This window comes from Anoplophora glabripennis, unplaced genomic scaffold, assembly GCF_000390285.2.
Source record: "Anoplophora glabripennis isolate ALB-LARVAE unplaced genomic scaffold, Agla_2.0 scaffold143, whole genome shotgun sequence".
In the NCBI taxonomy this organism is placed as follows: Eukaryota; Metazoa; Arthropoda; class Insecta; order Coleoptera; family Cerambycidae; genus Anoplophora; species Anoplophora glabripennis.
In genome coordinates, this window is record NW_019416225.1 from 308,444 (window position 1) to 335,352 (window position 26,909).

The following is a 26,909-nucleotide window of genomic DNA, read 5'->3' on the forward strand; positions in this document are numbered from 1 at the left end:
AATTTTCGTTCTCAATAATTCAGACTACCATAATTGTCAAACGCGCTTATTCTGGAAACGGTTCATCCCGAGCCTAGCCCAAGAACAAGGACAGGTCAACGACTCCAAGCAGTGAAAAAAAAGTAACGATACAAGTTAAAATTTAATTTATTTAAAGAAAAACAACATATTTTTTTAATTCCTATTCATAACTGAGAACAAATCATTATTTGGAAACTGGTTAAAACTTTTTATTCCTACGTACTAATCGATGAAGGCAAATTTAGAATTTTTCTTACCACTTCTCCATATTTTGTGACGCTATATTCGCTCTCACCTGAAAAACACGGATATGTATTTAGACAACAATTGCAGATAATATTTTTCACCTTCGTTCATAAGGAACGTAACAGCATCAGAATATTCCGAAACGTTCGGAATCTCCTCCGATAATCTTCCGAAAATGGCCTCAATGCTTGCTTTAGACGCATTTTTGTTCCAGTCGTAATATTCCATGTCTGCCTCGGATTTCAACTCTTCCCACGGTTCAACTTTCTAAATGAATTAAAAGTTACAAGTTATCCAAAATTTAAACAATTTTCTTACCCATGACTCATGATAAAGTGCAGTGATCAAGTACATGGCGTAGTCATAATTTTGCTTCTTCAGAGGGCATCGGTTTGTTATTATCGTTACTGTGTCACTTTCCTCATCATACTTTTCACCGACTAACCTTAAAAACTTGTCCCGTGCTCTCTGAGTAAGCTGCAAAGCAGATAATTTGAATTGTACGTTAACTATTCTAGCCAGTGGATCTCTTATCGACGGGGACGAATGACAGTAATCGCTGGAAATTACTTCAATTGGAAAATGCTTTGCACATTTTCCGTCCGTGTTTAGAGCTTTTGGCCAAGGTGTGCAGAACTTCTTCAAAGCTTCACACTGTCTTTTTATTACAGGAGGAGTAAGGTGAAGGAAATTGGGTATTTTCATTAATTCTGCATTTGCATATTTATCTGGAGACGCCCCTTTCTCCGCGTAACCTTGTCGTATTGGTAAAGGGACAGTTGCCGGATGGAATGATCTGGGACCTGGCCACACGCTCCCCCAGTCTTGATCAACAGCCATTTTATTCGCTCTGTAATTATAAAGTAGTTTATCATAATTTTTATATTTAGAATTGAGAGTTACCTAGGGGGCAAAACTTCTATTTTTCTAGGCGGCTTTCTTTGTTGAACTTGCCCCCTAACATGTTTCAGATTTAGTACTCGAAATTCATCTAAAACTAATTATTTTAAGAAAAATTGTTTAAAGCGTGTAGCGGTAATGATACCTTTTATATCATTTTTTGGTTCTGCTGCATTGGAATAGCAAGCTACTATCTGCTTTTCTACATTTCTCAAAAAAATTTTGTCTAAATTTCTCGAAATACTCATCATTTTTTTAGGTTAAGTTCAAGGCAAGGCAAACATTTTGACATTTGATGACCAGTTATGACAACAGCGCAACAAAAAAAATTGATATTTTTATAAATTTAAGATTAAAAAAAAATCGGTATATATTTGGAAAAAATGTTGGAAATATATTCGTTGTTGTATTTTGAATACACAACTAGTAAGTCAGTGTACTATATTTGAAAAAATCTAAGCTAAGGTACGGAGGAAATACGTATAAGCACCTGAAAAGTTTTTTTAGTAATAATTAAATAATTAATTAGCTAAGTATTCGTTAAAATAAATTTGTTCTGAAACTTTTTATTGTTTGCAAATTACAATAATTACACAGTATTTATGTATTTTAAATCGGCTAGGATTTTTGAAAAAGCGTTACTTGTTTTTAAGTTGGCTGTGGTCACGTGACCATCTGTCAAATGTAATCGTGCGGGTGCCGAGCATCTTACAGAAAAAATTGTCACGTCTGGACAACTGTTAAAATTGAAGTGAAACTCGAACCAGCATCACAAAATGGAAATAAGGAAACTGATAGATTTACTAAGGGCCACGATAGACCCCAACCAACGGCAGCAGGCCGAAGCCCAGCTCGATCAGGCAAGTAAAACATGTGCTTGATGCGGCATGTTGCTGCTATTGTTCCGCATTAGAAAGTTATTAATAAATGCGTTCCTTAACAGATCCACAAGATAATAGGCTTCGCTCCGTCGCTGCTTCAAGTAGTCATGATGGCAGACTGTGATATGCCTGTCAGACAGGCAGGTGCAATTTACTTGAAGAATCTCATTTCCAATAGCTGGCAAGATAGGGAGGCGGAGGCAGGTCAGCCTATGCCCTTCGCCCTACACGAGCAGGACAGGGCCCTTATACGAGACAGTATAGTAGATGCCGTTGTTCACGCCCCGGATTTGATTAGAACACAGCTATGCACTTGCGTCAATCATATGGTGAAACATGATTTTCCAGAGAGATGGACGCAGATCGTTGATAAGGTTTGTTTCGATAATTATAACTTTCGCACTCGTATTCTTATAATGCAAATTAGGTGGTTGCTGACAGTTTTCTTCAAGAACTTTTTATTCAGTCGTATTTAATGCGGTGAAATGTTCAGTTTCAACAAATTAAGTGAGATAAAAACAATATTTATGGAAGTATTTCATTTTTAAAGTGGCATCGTATATTAAAATGTTAATTTAAAGTATTATGTGGGTCATAATGTTTAGAACATTTTGTCGTATATGGTTTTACCTAATACCTCACATATGATTGTATAAAAACCAATTCCTAATATTTCTATTTAAATTTTTAATAAGAATTCATTAAGGTTTAGGGGGAAATTAAAATTTTTTCAAAAATCGTGAGGTTTTGAAGAAAATATTTACATTTTTCTTACATTATGAGTGTCTGTTTGACTTTGTATGTATTTGAAAAATCATATGGTCTCCGTGCCGGTTTTCAACAATTAAGTAGATTCTTTCCTGTTTTTGACATATTGCCGCTTGATTTCGACCACCCATTTTTAGTTATAAATAGAACAAAACTGATATCAATGTGATAAGAAAAAGGTTTATTGGAGAATATGTTTGAAATGTGGGAGCAAATTTGTATTTCTTGCCATTAATGTGGTCCAAATAGTGAGTTAAAGTAAAACAGAAGATATCTGACCATCATTAAATAAAAAGTGGCAGAGAAATTTGAACAAAAATGCGAAAAGAACCGTGAGTGAGGGAAATTGTGGTCAAAAACAGGGAAACCGGGAAAGCAATAATTATCCAGTCTTTCTTATTCTTGCTCGACTTCTACAAAGTTAGTTGAGAACCGGTATTGGTCGTATAACTGACACAGTGACCCTACCGTCCGCAAAACCAAGTCGAACTCACATTTACAGATAAGCGTTTATCTTTCAAATCCTGATCCAAGCGGTTGGCACGGCTCCCTGCTTTGCCTCTACCAGCTGGTCAAGAACTTTGAGTATAAGAAGGCAGAGGAAAGAGGACCTCTGCACGAAGCTATGAACCTGCTTTTGCCTCAGCTGTACCAACTGGAAGTTCGTCTGTTATCCGATCCGTCGGAGCAGTCCGTTCTGCTTCAGAAAGAAGGCCTAAAGGTCTATTTTGCTCTTACTCAGTACATTTTACCGTTGGATCTAATCAGCAAGGATGCCTTTGCCCAGTGGATGGAGGTTTGTAGGCAGGTGAGTTTAAACTGACAATTTGACTCTGACAATACACTTGTACTGAATAGAAAAGTAATTTGTTTATTTTTTTTATATTTTCTAATTATTCTTCACGTTACGTTGGAACGTTAATTATAAAGACAAATAGGTTGTGGAATTATCGTTAATTCTTAATTTACATAGTTCAGTAATAGAGATAGGCAGAATGGAAGTAAGGTTTGCTTTAAATTGATTCATCAAGGTTAAATGCATCCTAAAATAGTGTTCTGGAATTCGGATGGAGGGAAGAATTTATTTTCATTCTTTTATCATTTCTACATTTAAGTTATTATATGTTTACTTAACCTTTAACGTCAATTTTACGTTACACATTGAAAAATTTTGCTCGAATAAATAAACATGGATTTTTAATCGCCCAAAGCAATGTTGAAATTTTTCTTTCAATCGGTAAGAATGTCAATGAAATTAAAGAAGCATTTCATTTTAAATAATGGGGTGTAAAATTTATCTATACACTGTGTGTTTAAATAAAAAATTGTACAGTATCTAGTACAGTTTTTATAAGGTATATAAAAATATAACTACAATCTTTAATAGTTATTTTAGTACAAAAAAGGATGGTAATTTTTTTAATTTGTAGAGACAATATAAGTAGTTATTTTTAATTCTATATTGCGAAGTGCCTTTTTTGCGTTTGAAAATTGATTTGTGGATGCAAAGAACAATTTTCACATCTCAATTAACTTATTTGACATCTAATGCTATTCGTGACATCTGTTTACATATTTACTTAATAGGATCTTTAAATTTGAAGGGAGCATAATGAATGAACCGGAAAATTGTAAATTGTGTCTGTATTTAACTTGTAAACGGTAAAATATTCTTATGTCTTGTATAAAAAAGACTTTGTGTATTGCAGAAATAAAAAATTTGTTTTGATTCTTAAGAGGTGTTGAATAAAAGTCAACTCTTTAATAACGTTCTCGAAAAATAACATTGGGTCCAGATTTTAATCGAAAAACTTAACAAATTTTATTAATGTAAAAGTGGGCTTTGTTTTTCGCTGGGGCTAAATTGAAATATAACACTTTTCCATTGACTAACCCGTGAGAAATTCCTTACGCTAACTGCGAAATGACTTTCTTGAAGGTTGTGGAGCGTGCGGTCCCCCCCGCGGCTCTCCTGCCTGACGAAGACGAACGGCCCGACCTGCCCTGGTGGAAATGTAAAAAATGGGCCCTCCACATCCTTTACCGCATGTTCGAGAGGTACGGTTCACCCGGACACGTCACTAAAGAGTACAACGAATTCGCCGAGTGGTACCTGCAAACGTTCAGCGCCGGCATACTGGAGGTTCTGCTGCGCGTCCTCGATGGTTACCGTGGGGGACACTGGGTGCCGCCGCGCGTCCTCCAACAGACGCTGAACTACCTCAACCAGGCGGTGTCTCACGCCCATACGTGGAAGATCTTGAAGCCGCACATGCCCGCTATTATACAGGACGTTCTGTTCCCGCTTATGAGCTATTCGGCGGAGGATCACGAGCTGTGGACCGTCGACCCCCATGAGTACATTCGCGTTAAGTTTGGTAAGTGGTGATTTTTCTCTCATTTTTTTAGTATGGTTCATTTCTATTGTTAAGAATGATTTTTTTTTAAATGTGTCACGTTGCACCGTCGTTTCTAGATGTATTCGAGGATTTCGTCTCGCCCGTCACGGCGGCCCAAACCCTATTGCACTCCTCGTGTAAGAAACGCAAAGAAATGCTCCAAAAGACCATGGTCATGATCACTCAAATCCTCACCAACAACGCCACGGAACCACCCCAGAAAGACGGGGCTCTCCACATGGTCGGCTCCTTGGCGGACATCCTCCTGAAGAAGCAGATGTACCGCGAGCAACTCGATCAGCTCTTCATAAAGTACGTTTTCCCCGAATTTAACAGCGACCGGGGCCATATGAGGGCCAGGGCTTGTTGGGTCCTCCATTACTTCGCCGAGTTTAACTTCAAGCAAGAGAACGTCCTCATGGAAGCTGTGAATTTGACGGTCCGCGCTTTACTGTTCGATAAGGACCTTCCCGTTAAAGTAGAGGCGGCCATAGCTCTCCAATCGATGCTGAACTACCAAGAGAGGTCTCACAAGTATATCGAGCCCCAAGTGAAGCAGATCGCCCTGGAATTGCTCACGATTATCCGGGAAACGGAAAACGAAGACGTGACGGGCGTCATGCAGAAACTGGTGTGCGTCTTCACGCAGCAGCTCGTGCCCATCGCCGTGGAGATATGCCAACACCTCGCGACGACCTTCAATCAGGTGTTGGATACCGACGAGGGTTCCGACGAGAAGGCCATCACCGCCATGGGTCTCTTGAACACCATCGAAACGCTCTTGACCGTAATGGATGAACAGCCGGAGGTTATGCGACTGCTGGAGCCGACCGTGCTCCAGGTGATAGCGCACGTTTTACAGAATGCCGTGCAAGAGTTCTACGAAGAGGTGCTGGCGCTGATCTACGACCTGACCAGTAAGCAGATCTCGCCGGATATGTGGAAGGTGTTCGAGCTGATCTATCAGGTTAGTATCGTTTCGAAACTTGGAAATTTGGTCCTTCGGGAACTGGATTTTGTAATCGGTGACTAATTTAAAAATTCCCCAGGTATTTATGAAGAACGGCATAGACCACTTCACCGACATGATGCCCGCCTTACACAACTACATAACCATAGACACGGATGCCTTCCTGTCGGACGAACAGCGGCTGCTCGCCATCTACAACATGTGCAAGGAGATCCTCACCAAGGACTGCGGCGAGGATCCGGAATCTCACGCCGCCAAGCTACTCGAGGTGATCCTGCTCCAGTGCAGGAAGAAGATCGACCAAGCGGCCCCCATGCTGGTCGAGCTGGCGGCCACCCGACTCCTCAGGGAGGTGAAGACCAGCGAGCTGCGCACTATGTGCCTGCAGGTGCTCATCGCCGCCCTGTACTACGACCCCCAGCTGCTGTTCTCCGTACTGCAGAAGATGCCCGACTTCACGAATCACTTCGTAAAGCAGTGGCTGCACGACACCGACTGCTTCCTGGGCATCCACGATAGGAAGCTGTGCGTCCTGGGGCTCTGCACGTTGATCGCCATGCCTAATAAGCCGCCGGCGTTGATCGAGATGGCGCCCAAGGTGGTGCCCTCGCTCATATTGCTGTTTGAGGGACTGAAGAGGGCATACGCGGCCAAAGCGGCCGAGGCGGCCGAGGAGGAGGACAGCGAGAGTTCGGAAGGCGAAATTGAAGGCGGTAAGTTTATTTATTTATAAGCTGTTTAAATTTAACCTATAAAAGTTAATTTTGCGAAACATCTTGTCTATAAAGTTTGGACAAGCATTTGGTTATCGAATGTACAATTTTTCACGTAAAAAATGCAATAAACGGAATAAAATTTAAAAAAAAAATTCTCCGAGGCTTCCATCTTACAAAGAGTTACTTTTTAACTAATGGTGTCGTGGGAAACAACTACCGCGCCGATTACATAGTATCTACGGAATGGTAGGTCAATTCACCAGTAGGTACAACGCAATATTTTGTGCTAGTAGGCATCGAGTAGCAATGACATTTAATACACTTTGTAGGTTATATCTCACTCGTATTTTCTGAATATACCTCTTACATGTATTTGCTGTTCCATCTTTGTTCCTTTTTCATGATGAAAACTATTTTAGGTTAGTCGAAACTGCTTCGGCCAGTTGCAAACGCGACGTCACTGATTTCAAACCAAGAACTTATTGTTTTAATTGCAGTTTAATTCAGTTGAAATTGGTGCAACACCAGAAACGGTCTCTGATCAAAATTAATTCCAAGATCCTCAAATTCCGTCCACCCGGCCGGTTTGTTACCCTTTGAAGTAATTTTCTTTGCAACAGTCACCGAGTGAATCAATCTTAGCGAATAATTTTAAGTAATCGCCATGTATAATACAGCATTCATACAAACGTTTCAATAAAAATCATTAATAAAAACGACAAACAAGGAGGGGTCCTGTAACTGACCCTTGTGGAACACCTGTCCCCACACCTGCGTCTGCAGATTTGTAACCAATCATTTAAGGCTCTAATGTCCGAAAAATGTTAAACAGGTAAACTATGTAGAGCCTTTGACAGATTACGTCGACATTTGCAACTTTTAGAGTTCTCTTATTGCTTCCGTAGATATACTCAGCTCCGACGAGGACGAAATCGACGACCAGGGTCAGCAGTACCTCGAGAATCTCGCCAGGAGGGCCATAGGGGCCGACGCGCCCCAGGGTATGAACGTAAGTACCACGATAAACGACATCGACGACACTTCGGAGGACGACGACTCCGACTTCGAGCCGAACGAGGAGACCGTGCTCGAATCTTACACGACCCCTCTGGACGAGGAAGACTGCGACGTCGATGAATATCAGGCGTTCAAACAAGTTATGACAGGTAGTGTACCGTAAATTTAGCCGAAGCCGTCGGTTAGTATTTTCAAGGAAACATTTCCGTTTGCTTTGCAGCTATTCAAGGTCAGGATCCGGAGTGGTATAACGCGTTGACGTCCAATCTGTCGGAACAGCAGTTGAAGACGTTGGGCGAGGTGTGCGTTTTGGCCGAACAACGAGCCGCGGCTAGGGAAAGCAAGAGGATCGAACAGCAAGGAGGTGAGTCGTTTAGAACCCGACAAAACAACGTAATTCTCGTGTCATTAGGGAGTGCTTTGGTTTTATCGTTTACTTCGTGTTTTGTATGTGTAGAATGCCATTACATGATTTTTACGAGAGGAAATTTTCACGTTTAGCTTGTTTTTTTTATTTATTTTGTGGTATTATTACGTAACGTGCGATAAAATGACACGAAACGATTTTTATTATCAAAAAAAACAGCACCGTTCTAATAGTAGTTCAAAGACACATTGTTTATCCTTGTTTTAATAGTATTTGTTTGTTACGGGGATGTACATTTGGCGTTTTAGTGCAGCAGTCATCGTTGTAGGGTATTTGTGCCCGTTTCTTCTTAACGACGGAAGATATTAAATTTTCACCATAGTTATGTTTTGAATTTTGTACATTAAATATCACAAACATAAGAAAACTTCTTTTGGAATTGTTTATTTCACAAATTTCGTTCAAAATTAGTTTGTTGTGAAATTTCTCTGTGAACGTGGAACGGTACCTTACGCCCGAGAGTTTCCCTTCAGAAGTTTCCCGTTAGTGACTCGTCCAATTTCTGTTTCAGGGTACATGTTCACTCAGCAGGCGGTACCAACTACATTCAAATTTGGAGACACCAACTCATGAATAATTTCGTGTTTTTAAATAAATGTAATTTATTGTGACTGAATGTAAAATTGACTATATTGACCAGTGAAGTGATTATTTGTACAGTTTAATCATAAATATCTTTTTTATTTTGATTAAGTGCCTTTTTATTAGATTGTATGTGAAACAGTTTAAATTATATACAGATAAAAGTCACGCTGAACAGCTGTTTTTTTCGATGTATATAGTTTTATTTTAACTAATGGCAGTGTCAAGATACGTTCTGGTTTACTACTTGCAGTAGATTATTGCATTATTTATAGTTGATTGTTTGCAGTTATAAGAGAGGTGTTAATTATATTACGACTATAATTGAATTTTAATAAATATTTTGCTTTGAATCGTTCTCATTTTTTATTAATATATAAATTTTCATAATGAAAAGTCACTTTTTAGATGCCATATTTTACGTCCGCAAATATTTCACAGACTACTTCACATCCACTAATCAGTCGGAATAGATCGGGGGTCGTGAAGTAAAAGCGTATGTGAAGTATTTAATGATGTGAAACATGATATAAGAGGACTCTGTAGCAAATCGACAACCAGCAATACATTTTTATAGATTTTATTACACAGTTTGTGTAAATATGAATTAATGCACAAATAACAGACTTTCCCCCATTTTAAGGCAGATTTTCTATAAAATGGACTTGGTTCGAAACTCAAATTTTCACGTTTAGCTTGTTTTTTTTTTAATTTATTTTGTGGTATTATTACGTAATGTGTGATGAAACAACACAAAACGATTTTTATTATCAAAAAAAAAAAACGGCACCGTTGTAATTGTAGTTCAAAGACACATGATTTATCCTCGTTTTAATAGTATTTGTTTGTTTTGTGGATATACATTTGGCATAATGGAACTTCTCAAAATATGAATTTTCATAATTTAAACAATTTTCTGTCTACCTCACAGTAAAATGCAGTTTTACGAACTCATTTCATGATGAAAAGTCACTTTTTAGATGCCATATTTTACGTCCGCAAATATTTCACAGACTACTTCACATCCACTGTAATCAGTCGGAATAGATCGAGGGTCGTGAAGTAAAAGCGTATGTGAAGTATTTGCTGATGTGAAACATGATTTAAGAGTGCTCTATAGCAAATTGGCAACCAGCAATACATTTTTATAGATTTTATTACACAGTTTCTGTAAATATGAGTTAACGTACAAATACCAGACTTTCCCCCATTTTAACGCAATTTTCTATAAAATGGACTTGGTTCGAAACTTAACTTACTTTTTGGTGTAAATGTGGCAAATTACAAATTTCTTTAAATTAATTTGTAAACCTAATTTGCTTGGTGGACGTTGCGCAGATATATCTTAATGGTACCATTTGCAATACTTAATTTGTCATTTACGAGAAATTGGAAGATTAAATTGCGGGTGGGTTAATATTTAAAGTACGATGGTTTTCCACGTTGTTAGGCCATGGCCTATATACCTGGTCGCTGCCAGTTCCAGACATACATTGCACTTCCTCCGCCTTCACTTGTTCTCGGGCTAGGCTCTATTGTAACAGACCCGCTATCAGCACCTCTAGGCCCATCTTGATGTTCATTTCAGTTATTATTGTTCATTCTAAGGCTGTTACAAACGTAATCATTTGCCGTTCTTCGCTGTTGGCACCTTCAGTGGTGACTACAAAAGCTTCGCCGACAGATCAAAAAAAAAAATTTGACCTCAGGGTCAGCAACTATTAATTTTATTTATTTCACAAAGTTGTTCATAAGTTCCAAGCTTTATTGTGAAAATATGGTTACTTTAATTTTTATTACTGCTTTCTATTGTTAACTTTTGACACCCTGTATATTGAAAGAGGTGGGCCATTATTCCTATATGTACAAAGAATCTGTATTTTGTAACATCCAGTACATATGAAGCGAAAATGTGACCTTTTGATTTTTGTGCAATTTTTAAATAGAAAGTGTCACAGAAAGTGCACTTCAGTTTGGTAAATTTATTTTTTCCGATGATTTACCTTATCGTGCTAATATCTTAATTAAATTATGGAAAATATGAAAAAATTGTAGTTTTTGAGAATTTTATTAAGAAAAGTACCCTCCTATGCTGCTTATAAATGAATAAAAATAAATTAAGATTAAATGGACAACAATAAAACAAACTTAAACTTAATTGAAAAAGCCTTTGTTCCTAAGTTATCATAATTTACAACAATTTGTAGATTTAACACGCGACAATTCTTCACAAAGATTTCGAAAACACCTAAACCTCCCGAGAAACAGCATTTTTCTCAAAATAAAAATAACATTCAGAGGTAGTTCTTCCATTGCTTAAATTTCTTGTTGCAATGCTGCCTAAACTCAGGATCTACAAATGAAAACATTTATCAACTAAAGATTTTTGATTAGATTTACTTTACGTTATAAGATTATCGTTTAACCACTTTAAATGGGGTCCTTGCAAAAGAGGCATTTATTAACTTATAGTAAGTTCTTTCACATACGACAGTCCATCACTTTAAACAACGCTCAAAATAAATACCACCAACATATCCTCCGCGAATGGCCTTTTGAACGTTTTGTTCGAACAATCTTCTGTTGTTTGTCAGCACTTCGGCTGCCTCTTTGTTTAACGGGTCTTCTGGATTAGGTTCCAAGAAGAGATACTGAAGACCGTACACGATGCTATTGATTGTGAGTACAGGTTTCCAGTCTTCACGTAGGATATTTAGACACACGTTTCCTTGTTGATCGATGTTGGGATGGTAAACCTGCGTCTCGCATTTCACTTTTGGTGGCTCGTGCGGATAGTTGGGCCCTACTTTGAAACTAAACACAAATCGTCCTGTTCTGTAAAAGCCCTAAAATATAATTCAATTTTAATTGAAAATATTTCTAAAAATAGTAACTTCAGCATTACTATACATTTAAAAAATAGATATAGGTTAGTTACTATTTTTATCTCATGAATAATATAGACGTCCTATCAATCTGAAACATTAAAACATAATAGAATTTACCTCATCTGGGCAAATAACTAACTTAAATGTTAGGAGGTCATCCGGATCGGGAAATTCTGTTGTGCAAGTTTTCGGAAGGTTTAATTCATTTATATCTGTAAAGGAAAGTTGTATTAGTGTTAGTGATAGACCTATTACAGTTTAACAACCTTTTGTGATTCTCAGTTGGGCAGCAGAGGCCTTTTTCTGGTTACCAGTCCTTGGCGAGGCTTCTCCATCTTTTTTCTGTTGTTTGAGGGAAAATAATTTTATCATATTTGTTTTGATAAGAACTAATTAGCTTAAGCACTAACTAAACGTTTATTTTAAAACATATAAAACAGAAAAATTTATTTATGATGTTGATTTCTTTTTTGTGATTTTTCCGAACTGTCAAAAACACTTATTTGTCACTAGCTGTCAAGGTAAAAATTTTTAAAATCCAATTCTATCTCTTATTAAAAAACAGTAGTCTAAATTAGTAGTAGTAGTAGTAAATTAGTAGTAGTAGTAGTGTACACTTACGAACATGAACATATTGCGTATTTTATAGAAAGTGAATAATTAATTATACTGGAAATCTTTTGAATAAAAATACGTTCTAAACAAAATCCATAATTCTGGCAAATTGATAGGCAAAGAAAAGAGTCACCAATTGTGACAACTTTCATAATGAAAATTATAGTAAACATCGAAAAATCTATTCTAATTGTTAAAAGTAATGGTGAACCCAGTAAAAGTCTAAATAATATCGGAATTTAACTTTATTTTATTAAAACTTCTACACATAATTTCTGATTAATATCCATACTGCTTTATAATTGAGAAGTTGAGACTGGGGTAGAAGAAGAGGAAGAAAATTTTTTATCACTGACTATAAATTTATTCAATGGATGTAGGTGCATGATGGAAAAACAAAACAAGAATGAGTGGGAAATCTAAATAGGTTAAATTTTTTAAAACAATGATTTTTAGGATTAGGAATAAAATAGTATTATCCATACCAAAACGTAAATATTCAGTCAAATCAAATAAGAGGTAAAATATATCTTTCTTTTAATAAATTTTTATATCCAAACATTTTTAGCAACAAATGGGAAAGTGTGGTTGGACTGGAGGTGCATGCACAAATCAATTCAGTTAGCAAACTATTTTCCGGGGCCTCTACCAAATTTTCCTCACCTGTTAACACCAATGTTTCTTTATTTGACTGTGCAATACCAGGCACCTTGCCAGTTCTTAACAAGAGATGTGTCGAAGCTGGCGTATTAACTGCACTAGCTCTGAATTGTCGTGTTAATCCCGTGTCTTCATTTGACAGAAAACATTACTTTTACGCTGACATGCCTGTAAGTAATTACATCCAACGTGAAATACTTTCATTTAAAAATAATAACTCTTAGGCGGGCTACCAAATAACTCAACAACGATGTCCTTTAGCTGTTGACGGTAAACTAGAATTTCATGTATTCACCCCTGGCATCCACAAAACACCTTACAAAGCCAAGTCTAGAATTAAGCAATTACAGTTAGAGCAAGACAGCGGAAAAAGTTTACACGAGACTGATAGAAGCCTAGTCGACTTAAATCGAGCTGGTGTACCTCTCATGGAATTAGTATTTGATCCGGACTTGAAAGATGGAGAGGAAGCTGCGGCTTTGGTTAAAGAATTGATACAAATTTTACGGAGGATTAATACTTGTTCTTGTAAGATGGAAGGTGTTAATGATTAATATTTGCGTTAACAGGAATATTATTGAAATAATTTGTAGAGGGTGCCTTGAGAGTCGACGCAAACGTGTCTATAAATAGGAGAGGCGAGCCTTTAGGGACAAGGACTGAAATTAAAAATATAGGTTCCGTGAGGGGGGTAGCAGCTGCTATACAGTGCGAGATAGAGAGGCAAGTGAAGTTAAAAGAATCTGGAGGAACAGTGGTGAATGAGACTAGAGCATGGGACGCTGTTAAGAAAACAACGGTAGCAATGCGTGATAAAGAGGTGGTTCAGGTAATTCTACAAAAATTAATTTAATACTTATTCTGTTGTCTCTGCAGTCACCCGATTAATCTGCGCCTGCATACATCGCCTAATTTAAAGGTTACATTTTTTAGTGTTAAAAAGTTGGTGAATGACGTTTTTCCTTGTTTTTCTTTTTTGTTAAATGAAAATTAGTTTCAGTCCTTTTCTGGTAACGATGCCTACTTGTTTTGCGATCTTATGTGGCAAAATTTCGAAGATGAGAAAAATTTAGAATACGTGCACAACTTTTTGTTGACAATTTGTTTAGGATTACAGATTTATGCCGGAACCGAATCTGCCACCTTTGTACATTGCTATGGGTCCCGTTCATATAGGTTGCGTAAATGCGGATGAATTAAAAGCAACTATACCCGAACTGCCAGAGCAGACAAGGCAGAGATTGAAAGAGGAAATCGGTTTAACCGCCGAACAGGCTGTCATTCTCGTAGTAAGATTAAATTTTGCCGTTAAAAGTATATATTTGTCACTGATGATTTTTGTGTTTTAAGAACGATTTTGCATTGTTGAACATATTTGAAGAAGCATTGAGACGGAGGGAGATCGATGGTAAACTTTTAGCAAACTTGCTAATACACGACTTAAACACGCTTCTAAATAAAAAGAACTTGGAGCCTGAGTACATGTAAGTTTGTTTTTTAAATAAACTTGAAGTTATTTAAGTGTTATTTATATGGTAGTGAGTGTGAAGCAGATTATTTTGGAGAAATAATAGAACTCTTACAAAGTGGGAAAATTAACAGAAACACAGCAAAGTTGTTGTTGGAAGAAATAATTGTTGGTACTTCAGTTTCTCCTACAAAGGTAAATATATTCTCCATAACGGAATAATTTTACTAATTCGATTTTTTTGTAGATTGTACAGAAGAAAAATTTATCACAAATAACCGATGAAAATGAACTTAGAAAACTATGTGAGGAAGTTATTCAGGAAAACGAAAAATCTGTTAAGGCGTATAAATCGGGAAAAACGAAAGCTTTTAAGGCGTTATTGGGAGCTGTAGCTGGAAAAACTAAGAACAGAGCAGACATGGCTAGGTGTCATGCAATTTTAGAAAAATTGTTAGATAGCTAATAAATTTTTAATTTAGTATTTTACTTACCTATTTTATTTCGCTTTTTTTATGAAATTAAATAATTATTTGCAACCACACTACAAATAAATTAAAATTTGCATTTATATTCGCATCCAAAAACCAGTAACTTAAAGACGAAGTTATTTTAAAAAATATACAATTTTTACCAGTAGTTCTAATGTCATCTTTCAATTTAAAGAATTCTTCTAAAACTAGTCATAATATATTCGTCGTATAGATGTCGCCACCATATTTCAGTTCTACCAACAGCAGAAGTACAATTTTTTTTTTTATCAAGTTAACTATCAATTGACATCTAACCTAACCTCTCTTTTTTTTTGTAAATATGATCGTGTGTACACGTTTAACTGTTGCAAATGATGTCTAATTAAAATAGAAATGGAAGAAGCATTCACTAGAGTAGTACAACACGTTTTTAATAATTGGACGGCGTTGAAACTAGCCGTAGAACATTCTATGGGAGGACCTAACAGTAAACAAGTAAGAAGTTAGGGCAACATTAACAGTATACAACATTAATATGTTTATTTTATAGACTGCAGTAGAATGTATGAATTACATGGTCCAGTATTGCCTATATGAGCCTAGCGTTGATGTACTGAGCATCGAAGAAGCTTTAGAGGATATTTTAGATGAAGAATTTGAAACCGTTTGTGAAGACAATTCACCCAAAGGTAAAACAATTTTTTTAGCTTTTCGTAATACAAAAATTTATTTTTATTGTAGAGGTGGCAGCGATTTTGTTTAAATTTATACAGCTTATAAAGGAGGGGAATGTGGAACAGTGCGAGATAGAATATCAGAAGTTACCGACCATGAATGCCGACTGGTTGAATCAATTGAAAACACAGTCATCTCAAACAGTGGTAAAGGTTTAGTGTTCTATTTAATTGAAGTTCCTTAACGTTTGGTACTTTTTAGGTCAATGACGATTCTTCAAGTGAAGACGAACAAACTAAATCACAGACTGCTATGGAGCAGGACGGATGGACGGAGGTAAAAACTAGAAAGAAGAGATGATAAAACATTAAAATATAACACAATCCAGTCTTTTTGTAACAATTCAATGCTGAATCCATTTCCTTTATTGTAAATAAAAATCTCAATATATCACATACTAAGATCAGTTTTGTTGATTTCAGTAATACCCCTTTAATATTTTTTACTTAGGTGGAATATTGCATTTATACAAGCCTTTTCACAAGGTACCGTGAAATAATAAAATTTATTTTTGAAAACGAAATATATTATTGCTTAAATACACAATATTTACAAAATGCAGCAAATAAGCGTTTAATTCAAAGTTTTGTTTGTAAATTCACATCTTCCGGTGTTACTGTTACATTAAGTTTTTGACCAAATCTGCTGATGGACATTTTCAGTGACCTAGACTTGGTGTTTGACAAAATATTGTAAATATCATCGGCGTGTTGTACGGGTTTCCCATCAATTTGAGTTACAATGTCACCAGGCTGTAATCCACCACTAAAAACAATTTTAATAAAGAAACGTACATATCGAGATGAAAAAGTTCAAATTTCACCTGTGAGCAGGGGAACCGTAAATGACCTTCCACACTAAAACACCCCCTTGGATGTCTCTCGGAATTAGATGATCCCTTTGTTGCAATTCGTGGATGATCTGAGGGGTTAACGTAAGCATCGTGATACCCATATAAAGTCTCTTGGGACCGTCTTCTTTTTTCTTTGGGCCGGTCGTGGAATCCAAAAATTTCTTTACGTAATCTATCGGGATCGCAAAAGAGATACCAGCCGTCACTTTCATACTGTTCACACCAATAGCTTCGCCGTCTAAATTGACCAGAGGCCCTCCAGAGTTACCGAAGGTTATTGCAGCATCTGTTTGTATGTAAACCATATCTCTTCCCGTTAAACCTAAAGGAAATATTGAAATGTTATTTACATAGAGAGAAAAATTGGTTTCTATTGTCAATACATACCCAGTTCTTGCGATCCTCTTTGAGTTGAGCTAACAACACCACTAGTCACAGTATTACTCAATGCTAAAGGACTTCCTATCGCAACTACGAATTCTCCCGGTTTCAAATCTGAAGAAGTGCCCAGTTTCATCACTGGTAAATTATTTGCTGGTATTCGAACTGTGGCTAAATCACTCTTTAAATCAATATCTTCTACAACTCCATGGAAAATAGATCCATCCATAAGCCTAACTTCGACTTGAGCATTTGGCTTATTTGTGACCACGTGGGCATTAGTTAAAATAAGACCATTTTTCTCTATTATGAAACCTGATCCATTAGATATTGTCGCGGGTCTACCGGTAAAGAAGTCTAGTTTTCTGCTGTCTTTTATTTCTATGTAAACTACAGTTGGTGCCGATGTTTGGACCACATCCGCAATAAAATTAAACTGGCTTCTCCTTCCCGCAAGAGAATTGCCACTAAACACAGATGCAGCTGATACGTTTGGCATTAAAGTTATGTTTTCCTTAAAGGCTTTATACGTGATATAGCCTGAGGTGATGGCTAGGATGTACTTTAATTGCTTAACAAATTTACGACAATACGTTTTTTCTTCCGCGTAGCTTTGGATGATTGCCATGGTTGGTTTAACATTTTTATCAAGTTTTGAGAAATGTGTTAAGAAACGGAACACAGTTTTTGTCACAAATAATTTTTTTTGAAAAGACATTTAAAATTAAAAATGTTTAATGTTTAATACTAAATTTGAGGTTAGAATTGCTTTCTTATTACAATAGGCCTTTTTTCGCGAGTGGTTGACTGGTTGTAGGTTGTCTCTGGTTGTAGTATGTGTAGTATGAGCGAGTGAAGAGATTTAAATATGACATATGACAACTAAGATCAAAAGAGATAGAGATAGTAACTACAAGTTCGATTTTCAGTCGCGAAAAAGTCTAATGTCTTTAATAATACATACGTAATTTTTTTTATTTGAATTTTGATTCTTTTATGATGAAAACAATTTTGTGCTATCATATCAACTGCTTTAGAGGAAGAAGAAGAGTATAGTTGTTTGAAATTACAAAACTGAATTAATTAGTTTTGACTATGTCTACCAGATGGCAGTAAAGTGGAACCAGTTTGTCCTAAAGTAAAGTAACAGTTTCAAATAACTCAATTTACGTATACATATAAAACATTATTAAAATTTAACTGTTGTAATGTTATAGAAAGAAATACTGAGTTATTACGTAATGAATTGTTCAAAATATTTGATAATTAGGTACACAATTGATAATTTTAAAGTTGTCATATAAATTACTGTGAAATACAATAGATTTATAATATTGTAATATTTTTTTATGTATGATCAAGTGATCTTATATTATTATTATATCTAATTTATTTCTGGAAAGACAACTAATGTTTATTTTACCTTTCTTGTAGTTCTTATTGCAACACTCTTTCTAATCGATTCGTGTTTGTATACTTGTTTATCGGGTTAACTCTATATCCAACTTTATTATATGTATCTTGAAACCATGTGGGGGCCCACAAGAATTATGAGCCCTCTTTTGTATCTTAAATCGTTAGATTTTAACGACTTCTATGAAACTCTAAATCAACACATTAATTTTGGTAAACTCGATAATTTTTATTTATTTCCCCATTTAGAGCTATAACGAACATTATGCAGAATTTATGGGACCCATAAATATGTTTTATTAAAGTTTATGTCACTCGCAGTTAATTATTAGGGGTAATAACAGCATATATTACACATCCTTTCATTAGAGTACATTTCATTAGATAATAATTCCTCTCCGAAATGTCCTGCGGTGTTACTCCATAAAAATATAAAAGGCGAGATGTAATTTCCTCTTAGAAAATACTTAATCATAATTTCTTCGTCTTACCACTGTCGAATCGAAGACATGAGAAATGCTCTAGTAGTTGGTGAAGTATGTATTTGTTGAGGTTAAAACTAGTAACAGCTTTCAATTTAGCTAATCCAATTGTCCCTAAAATGATCTCAGAATCGATAGATCACTTAAAGGGGAAGTTTTTCTGTTTTGACTGTTAACATCAAAGGCTATCAGAAAAAAATGGAATTTAAATTATTTAATCTGGACAAATGTAATTTTAATTGACGTTGACTTTTATTTCCTCTTTGATCAATAAACCTATAATCATTGACCACTTACCCTTTACATTTGTAGACTCTTAAATTACGGGTAGCCGTAAAACCGCAATGCCGTCAAGTTCTTTGATACATTTTTTCATCGTATCTTATTACGGAATTGATAACCTGCGTTTATTAAAATTTACAGCCGTAAAAACCCATTTCTATGAATAATATTCCTATAAATAATAACTTAGGCGAGCATCTGACATTAACGCATCATCTAGAGAACAATATACGACAGACTGGTGCACGATTTTGCATTTCTTCTTTAATTAAATCCGGACTCAGAGCGGCGCGCGTTGTTGGGGCAATCAACTCGAAGAACAATTATTGTTTTCATGCTCTTCCTCAATGCCAACAGCATATATAGGTTTGAAATATAGATATGAATATTTTGATATTTGTGGCATGTATTCTATGTAATATGAATAGGTATTTAGTTTTAATGGGAGATGGATTACAAATGAAAATATGTATATGTATAAAATATTGCGAAGTTTGAAAAGCAAGTTTTCACTCAACACATCCATATTCAGTTGCTTGGAAAAGGGAGGCAGTTCTAGAAGCGGAAAGTTGAATAAAACATTATTTTGTACCTACTGGCGATAGTACAAAGTAGTACAAAGCATTACTTTGTACCTACCAGAAGTATTCTTTTGTACCTACTAGAGTTGGGTGCAATGCTTTTTTGCGAGTAGGCATTCACTAGCAGTGACATTTAAGATAAGCTGGGGTGAATATATGCTTTGTTTCTGACTGTTATAGAGCCGTTTCATGGCTTTTATGAGTAATTTTATTAAATAAAAATCAAGGTAAAGGAAATAGAAACCATCCAACTAAACGTTTCACGTTTGCCCCCTTGACATCTCCCATCAGGCCCGCGCATGGCGAGACATCACGTCGACTATGATTGAGAAGAGAAAATTCAATTGTAGGTTGATTCTGAATTTGATAAATAGCCTGGTCTGTGATTTATCGTCGCCGTTACAATACCATTAGGTTTGCCATTACTAGGCAATACGTACTTGATCAATGGCCTTATTGATACCGCTCGGGAATACGGATAGGCGCCCATTGTGCCGGATTAACGACTTGTCAGATTCTGTAAAATTTTGTGGGCACTCGGAAAAATCCAGTTCGAGGAGATAACGCGAAAGCGGATCGCATTTGGTACACGGAATTAATCAGGCACAGTGGTACGGTGCAAATTTTTTTAACTGTTCGTAAAATTGTGTAACGGGGAAAAGAAATAATTCTAAGAAGCTTTTAAGTTTAAAATAACTTAAGTGACGCTTATCACATATGTCCAACATATCCATTACCAGTACTTATCTAACAATGATAATAAATAATTAAGCTTTTGTTAATTAACAATCTAAGATTACAATTAAAAAGTATGATTGATAACATGTAGGTACATTTTTAAATGATAATCCTAATCTTGCAAAATAAAATAGAAAATAAACATCTTCGTTAAATGTAGGTCAATAATGTTTAAAGTTATTTACGCACAATTTATTCAATTACATTTGTGAGAAGATAAGGAAAACGCAAGTAAGCAAGTACTTGTTTGACTTATTAAAATATATGAGCAATTTTGTACAAGTTCCGAATATTATGCAGGGTGCTGAGGATATAACTTACGTAGATTTAAGAATTGATTTTGACCAAAAAAGTTCATTACATTACAATATATCCAAATAAACCGATTTTGAGAAAAATAATTGTAAGTTACGAATCTGTAAATTTTAAACAAAAATAGAGCTAAACGTGTATTTGAAGAAGTTTTATTTAACTGCAAATGAATTGTATTAAAAAACAATTTATTTGAACTAAAATTCATACATGAAATAATAAACGACAATACCATAACATCGTCCGAGAGTCCAACTCAATTTTATAAAGCATAATTTTGTGTCATTTATAATGTTGTTTAGGAATAAAATAACAATTTATAAAGTCATATAACTCCGATTTAATAAATAAAATAGGAAGAGTATGTAAATATGGATATTATATTCTGCAATATACCTATTTACTACCTCAGTAACAAACTTTTTGAAATTGCCCAATGTTTGACAACTCCTTATATGTATAGTGATCTAGAAAGAAGTATTTGTGTTGCAATAATATAAAAAGCATTGTATTTAAACCTGGGTACGGTTGCACTTAAAAAAAAATATTTTGCACAATTAAATCTAACCACTCTAAGTTATTTCGGCAATACCTACGAGAGCATTCTTATCAGCACTAATGTAGATCATTTACATAGATTGAGGAGATTTCTTAAAATGATGTAAACAATAAATATATAGGTATGTAGGTATATTTATATGTACTAATATATCTTGAAGAAAATGATCTCTTATTTATTTGATTATTTAGCAGATTTAATAATATTTTCGATTCTTTTTTAAAAATTAAATTGAATTAAGTGACCACTGATGTGTGTATTAGTATTTACAATATTTATGGGTACCTACATAGGGTATGTTTTGAAATATAGTGACAAACTAAAATACCGAGAAAATGTATTACCAAAATACGTTTTTTAAACTATTCTATAACTCAGCAGATGCTCAGAAGATGCTGACCAAAAATTGAAATCTTTACCCATGTTTCGAATCCAACCGAGACTGTCCACAGAACCGCGAACCGCTCTAAACACCCCTAGCTGCAGCAGACCCGAGCTGTTGAAAGAACAACAAGAATCCCAGAGAATCAGCGGAAGCTCCATGACGCGTGATCGAACGTCTACTCTGCGACCTTACACTTCTATGACCAAAGTAGTCGGAAATTTCTCGCAAGTATGTGTATATACGACTTGATTTCAAGCGTATTCGGGCTTATTTAGAGGAAAATAAGTCGCAAGGGAATACTGTGAATTCCAAATTTGACAGGTCCAAAAAATCCTAAAAGAAATATGTTTTTGGTAGTGTATCCCTATCATTGTGAAACGTTTGCACTAAGCGTTATCGAACATACCTACGTTAATATGAAACTTTTCCCTATCTCCTGTGACAAATTGCGTATATTTTTTTCTAATGAATTAAATTCATCTAATACATTTAATACCTACCATTTCCATAGAGTTCTAAGTACAATTGTACTTTCATGTTTAACTTTATTGATTTGTTGAAATCTAATCGTAGTTCACACGTACTTGTTTATTTACGTTTTAGTTTTTGCACCTAAATGTACCGAAACAGATAGTCACTTGTCCCAAATATTCGTACAGTCGTCCAATCAGGATTCCAGTTCCATTTTCGTCACGAGTTCAAGTGTTTCCTTAGCTAATTGTCCCAAGCGATAAGCGCTGGTATAAATGTCCAAGAAGCTTCAAACTGCTGCCAAATTATACAAGTCTTCGAAAAACAAAACCCAGATAACTTCATCAATTAAAATGGTCAAGTCTCAGATTTATTTTAATTTATGTTGCATATTCTGCAGCGTTGCTCAAGCCTTGGTCGTCAACGAATGTGAGTACCTATATTTTGCTTTTGCTGTCAATGTATGAGTTCGTTTTGTAATCCAAAAGTATGCATGAACACTAAAAAAATTATGGTGTTAAGTTTCAATGACATTTTTTCGAAATTTGGCTGTTTTCTGGCTGAAACGTAATTTTTTAAATTTCGTTCTAGGTAGCCAAGGTGGCCTGGTTCCTGAAGAAGTGATTGTCGACGATTGTGAGCCAGATGCGGCCGTTTGTCCAGTGAAATTTAACGGCTTGTTTAATATGACAATGAAATTCAAAGCTCGTAAGTGCACCGCAGTAAACATGCTATTAATCTAAAAACATCGCGATTTGTCTTGGATATTGCATTATTGAATAATATTTTCAAAAACAGCTCTTTCTGTAGATTAAATATACCGCTTGTACAAGGTGGATCAAAGATAAAGTTACTGCTAGCATTGTACCTTTTGATTTACTCCTTCTTATCTTTATTTGTATATAATCTAGATTCCTAACTGAGTAAAACGTAAAATAATTTAATAATAGTTTGTTTTCTTAGTACTTTTTGACACAGATCTAATAAGTTAATAATTTTTCAGCGCATTACTTGGAGTCCATCAAATCCAAAATGATTGTGAAAACTGCTTTCGGAAATATCGAGCCCAAGGGAGAATCTGTCAGCAATGACGTATGCGCTGGTATTTTAAACACATTTTGCCCGCTTGTGGAAAAGGAATCAATTGAATACAGATATTCTACAAAGCTGGTTGTCCCGCTATTTGTAAGTGTTTAGAATATCTGTGCGATAAAACATATGTGTTAAAAAATAAATATTTTCCAAATTAAATCTGAAGCTAACATAGAATAATTGTAAGCCACCACCTCCACTGCCTATATTTGACTTCTGGGTCGATTGAATCTATTATTAATGTTGCTGTTGTTATTATTTGTCCCTACTTTAACAAGATCTTTATTTCAGATACCAGTTACTTTGGAGTTTAGAATCCTGGACACAGTGTTAAATGAAACTGTCGTTTGTTTTATTTTAGATGTTAGCCCCAGTAAACTTTAAGGTTTATTTTGTACACCTAGTCTTTATGTTATATGTCTAATAATTGTTATATGTTTAACTTATTTATTTATTTTTAATTTTTTTTATCAAATAAATCTATTTTTGTAACTTTGGTATTATGATTTATAATCTTTATTTAATACTGCGTAGAATGTTTAAAAAAAACATGCCATGAACTAACGCCACTTGATAATAAACAATATAAAATCCTCTGTTTACCTAGGTATGATTTTTAATAATCAGTTACATAATATATACATTCAAAACCATTTAGAAATTAAAATCAATAATCAATCTAAGCAAAATCTGTTGGTAGGAACATTAACATTAGCTTCTAAAAATATGAACAAATTAAAAATAAAAAAAAGAGTTTTAACTTTTTTTTTAACATTTTGAAAATTCGAAAATTTTTTTTCAAAATTTTTTTCAAAAAATTATTTTGCGAAAACTATATAACCGATTTTAATGAAATTTGGTGTGTTATTTTATTATACTCTAAAGTTTTTTTTTTACCAAAATTAGAATGCCCTCGGAGCAATTAGAATATTTTTAAAAAATTATCGAACAAACTTGATTATTTTGCCTTTTTTAAATCAATTATTGCTATTTTGCAATATCGGCATAAATTTAAACATTTTTAATTTACAGTATCTTGTGCAGAATTCAATTCTAAAACTTTTTTTCATCTTCAATATTCTTCCAAAATGCATAGGTCCTATGATATAAGTAAAAAAATTGGTATTTTTAGAATTTTTTAAACATATTTGCAATTTTGAAAATGTTCCGGACCTCACCCATATCTAGGGATCTACAATTTTATTATGTGACTTGCACTGAAGGTAATCCAGCAAAAATTTGCTTGCCCCCTCTCACATTCACCTCAAAACAGATCTGCTCTGGTCTATTAGCTATTTTGTTTTGCCTACCCTTTCCAATTCACGCTGTCTTCCTCTAGTACAGGGGTTCCTAAACTTTTTCGAAGCATAACTAATCTTAGTAAGAGATAAAACTAAACTAAACACAAGAAAAAAGTTTAATGGACAAGTCAAACAACTGCGTTGATTCAATAAATTCATACATTTATCGTTTATGAGACAGATAAGCAGATCGCTTTATGTTTTTTCAAATAATAACACAACATTTGTAGTACGCCATCTAGTAACAAGCACCGTGAAATTCGAGAGGCTACGAAAACTCTCTTTAATTTTTGTAGAGCGCCATCTGGTGATGAAGCAATGTAGTGACTTATATCAGTTTTAGATTTATGTCACCTCTCCTAGATGTCGAATGTTACTGCATGTAAATACGCACGCTTTGGGAACCATTGCTTTTAATTCAGATATTCAAAAATGTTCGGAGGTTTTAATGTTGCGAAACGCATTGGATGATTTCGATTGTGTACGAATTTTTATATTTCGCTTGCAATTTTCCTTGAATTTCTGGGAAAGGCATTAATAAAACGAAACATCAACGCTATAAAATATGCCATTCAGACCTGCCTCGACCATTAAAAAGATTTAAAGAAGCAAATGGAGGATGTACAATGGCAATAAATGTTTGATAGTCATTCCTGTATGTAGCGTTTTACTGCAAATGTTTTTTAAAATATATTTTTAATTACTTATGCTCGCGGAGTAGCAGCAATAAAGCCTTTAAGCAGTCGCTCCCAATGTATGAGGCATGCGTTTTCTAAGGCAGAAGACGTAGAGATGTTACGTGAGATCTATCTGGAACCAACCGACTTTCTAATTGTGATTTATTGTTAATTATTATCTAATTCTTATTGAAATGCATTTTATAATGGCCGTTGTATCTTCATCGAATTGCTCTTTTATTCACTGTGCGGCGTTGTAAATTTATTTTTATGTTAACAGCTCCGTGTTTAATTTATTTAATTGCCCTCGGAGATTGTGAGGGAAAATTAAAGCTGGAGGAGGTGTTTCTGTGTTTGAATAAATAATAGGAATTGGTTTTGGTGAAATGGGACTGAAATTAAGTGACGAGAAAATGTAATTTAGAAGCAAATGATTTAAAATTACTAGCACTTAATTAAAAAAAAACACAGGAAATGTATTTTAGAGTGAATATAATACAAAATAATCATTAAGAGGGTGTTAAGAGAAATTACTTTTCCTTAAAAATATCAGTTAGTCCTTTGACTATGCTCTGTGGTTGACATTTTTGTCACACCTGTCAAAATTTTGGATTGAGCTGTGAAAATTTGACCAAAAATGTAATTTTTCAATTAAATTACAAATACGGGTTCGGAAAGTACCGATGGTCCATCTGCCGTTACGTGAGAGCGATAAAGACATAAAAATCCGTGCGATAGAGAAATATAGCTATAATGAAGGCGTCTAATAGTCACCGCCCATTTCGCCCTTCCACAAATAAGATCCACTTCTTATTAATCCAAAGTGTACCCAGTGTGCCATTGTTATTGAAAACACTTGGAAAATCGACAAACTCGCTTTACAGCAATGACAGCAAATCTGCTAAATAAGTAATGACACTTGGTGACATTTAAATGTTTTTCCACAGCCAACCTACAGCTAACTGTCGGATTATATTCGTCTCTGTACTTATGTTCAAATATCTCAAAATCGGTGGGATTTAGGTATAGGGAATGCTTGTACCAATGGAAAGAGAATTAACAGGTGCATCTACTGGCATTATAAAACACAGGGTGTTCTATTTAAAATAAGCGAGTTATTAAACTTTCAATTTGGCACAATTGGTCCGAGTTTTTTAGACGCCCTGTGTAACATGCACCGACTTTCGAATATTCCAGATATTTGGACACGTTTTGGTATTGACCATCTAAAATTTCAGCTTCCTATTTAAAAAATTGAAGGAGATAGAACCGATTAAGTGTAGGTATTTTTTTTTCAAAAATTTTGAAACAGTCAAAATATTTCAAAAACTATTGAGTTTAAGGAAAAAGTAAGGTTATGAAACTGACCTTAAAAATCGATGTAGAATCCAAAAATTAAATAAAAAATAGTACATTCCATTTGAAATAAGCGAGTTGACATCTACTTCCGGTAGAACCGGAAGTTCCATGGCGACGCAAATATTTTCAATCGATAGAACATTAGGAGAAACCCCCGTACATTAATTTTCAAAATTCCAGTACGCGTAGTTTTCCAGAAACGTCTAATTGAAGGCCTATTTGGAACACCCTGTATACCGTCTGGACTAGAGATACAA

General features: G+C 35.1%; 7 protein-coding genes across 9 annotated transcripts; 4 read left to right on the forward strand and 3 right to left on the reverse strand.

Moving 5' to 3' along the window:
- Positions 1-129: 129 nt before the first annotated feature.
- LOC108909370 (28S ribosomal protein S35, mitochondrial) lies at positions 130-1,456 on the reverse strand. The gene is made up of 5 exons (XM_018713693.1): positions 1,313-1,456; positions 1,171-1,258; positions 586-1,117; positions 369-534; positions 130-316 (listed from the first exon to the last, which is right to left on the reverse strand). The coding sequence occupies exons 1-5, from the start codon at positions 1,416-1,418 to the stop codon at positions 237-239; spliced, it is 972 nt and encodes a 323-aa protein (XP_018569209.1). The 5' UTR covers positions 1,419-1,456; the 3' UTR covers positions 130-236.
- Positions 1,457-1,845: 389 nt separating this feature from the next.
- On the forward strand, positions 1,846-9,280 carry LOC108909401 (importin-7). Its single transcript, XM_018713728.1, has 9 exons — positions 1,846-2,027; positions 2,111-2,422; positions 3,319-3,624; positions 4,756-5,194; positions 5,293-6,182; positions 6,265-6,898; positions 7,807-8,067; positions 8,139-8,282; positions 8,857-9,280. Exons 1-9 carry the CDS (start codon positions 1,944-1,946, stop codon positions 8,916-8,918), a joined length of 3,132 nt encoding a protein of 1,043 aa, XP_018569244.1. The 5' UTR covers positions 1,846-1,943; the 3' UTR covers positions 8,919-9,280.
- Positions 9,281-11,012: 1,732 nt separating this feature from the next.
- On the reverse strand, positions 11,013-12,539 carry LOC108909406 (NEDD8-conjugating enzyme Ubc12). Of its 2 annotated transcripts, XM_018713740.1 has the most exons (4): positions 12,437-12,539; positions 12,082-12,157; positions 11,933-12,027; positions 11,013-11,773 (listed from the first exon to the last, which is right to left on the reverse strand). In XM_018713740.1, the coding sequence occupies exons 1-4, from the start codon at positions 12,446-12,448 to the stop codon at positions 11,426-11,428; spliced, it is 531 nt and encodes a 176-aa protein (XP_018569256.1). In that variant the 5' UTR covers positions 12,449-12,539; the 3' UTR covers positions 11,013-11,425. The 2 variants fall into 2 exon arrangements, with proteins under 2 accessions (XP_018569256.1, XP_018569255.1); XM_018713739.1 differs by lacking the exon at positions 12,437-12,539 and having other exon boundaries at positions 12,082-12,417.
- A 248-nt stretch (positions 12,540-12,787) lies between these two features.
- LOC108909404 (glutamyl-tRNA(Gln) amidotransferase subunit B, mitochondrial) lies at positions 12,788-15,047 on the forward strand. Its single transcript, XM_018713737.1, has 8 exons — positions 12,788-12,949; positions 12,999-13,260; positions 13,315-13,630; positions 13,684-13,919; positions 14,200-14,379; positions 14,441-14,574; positions 14,630-14,753; positions 14,806-15,047. The coding sequence occupies exons 1-8, from the start codon at positions 12,876-12,878 to the stop codon at positions 15,022-15,024; spliced, it is 1,545 nt and encodes a 514-aa protein (XP_018569253.1). The 5' UTR covers positions 12,788-12,875; the 3' UTR covers positions 15,025-15,047.
- Positions 15,048-15,340: 293 nt separating this feature from the next.
- LOC108909362 lies at positions 15,341-16,172 on the forward strand. 2 transcript variants are annotated; one of them, XM_018713681.1, is made up of 4 exons: positions 15,341-15,526; positions 15,582-15,720; positions 15,773-15,909; positions 15,968-16,172. In XM_018713681.1, exons 1-4 carry the CDS (start codon positions 15,425-15,427, stop codon positions 16,064-16,066), a joined length of 477 nt encoding a protein of 158 aa, XP_018569197.1. In that variant the 5' UTR covers positions 15,341-15,424; the 3' UTR covers positions 16,067-16,172. The 2 variants fall into 2 exon arrangements, with proteins under 2 accessions (XP_018569197.1, XP_018569196.1); XM_018713680.1 differs by having other exon boundaries at positions 15,342-15,526; positions 15,773-15,912.
- Positions 16,173-16,274: 102 nt separating this feature from the next.
- LOC108909361 (serine protease HTRA2, mitochondrial) lies at positions 16,275-18,199 on the reverse strand. Its single transcript, XM_018713679.2, has 3 exons — positions 17,007-18,199; positions 16,590-16,941; positions 16,275-16,531 (listed from the first exon to the last, which is right to left on the reverse strand). Exons 1-3 carry the CDS (start codon positions 17,716-17,718, stop codon positions 16,345-16,347), a joined length of 1,251 nt encoding a protein of 416 aa, XP_018569195.1. The 5' UTR covers positions 17,719-18,199; the 3' UTR covers positions 16,275-16,344.
- A 4,316-nt stretch (positions 18,200-22,515) lies between these two features.
- On the forward strand, positions 22,516-23,807 carry LOC108909375. Its single transcript, XM_018713701.1, has 4 exons — positions 22,516-22,652; positions 22,815-22,931; positions 23,227-23,408; positions 23,607-23,807. The coding sequence occupies exons 1-4, from the start codon at positions 22,577-22,579 to the stop codon at positions 23,697-23,699; spliced, it is 468 nt and encodes a 155-aa protein (XP_018569217.1). The 5' UTR covers positions 22,516-22,576; the 3' UTR covers positions 23,700-23,807.
- The last annotated feature ends 3,102 nt before the right edge of the window (positions 23,808-26,909 follow it).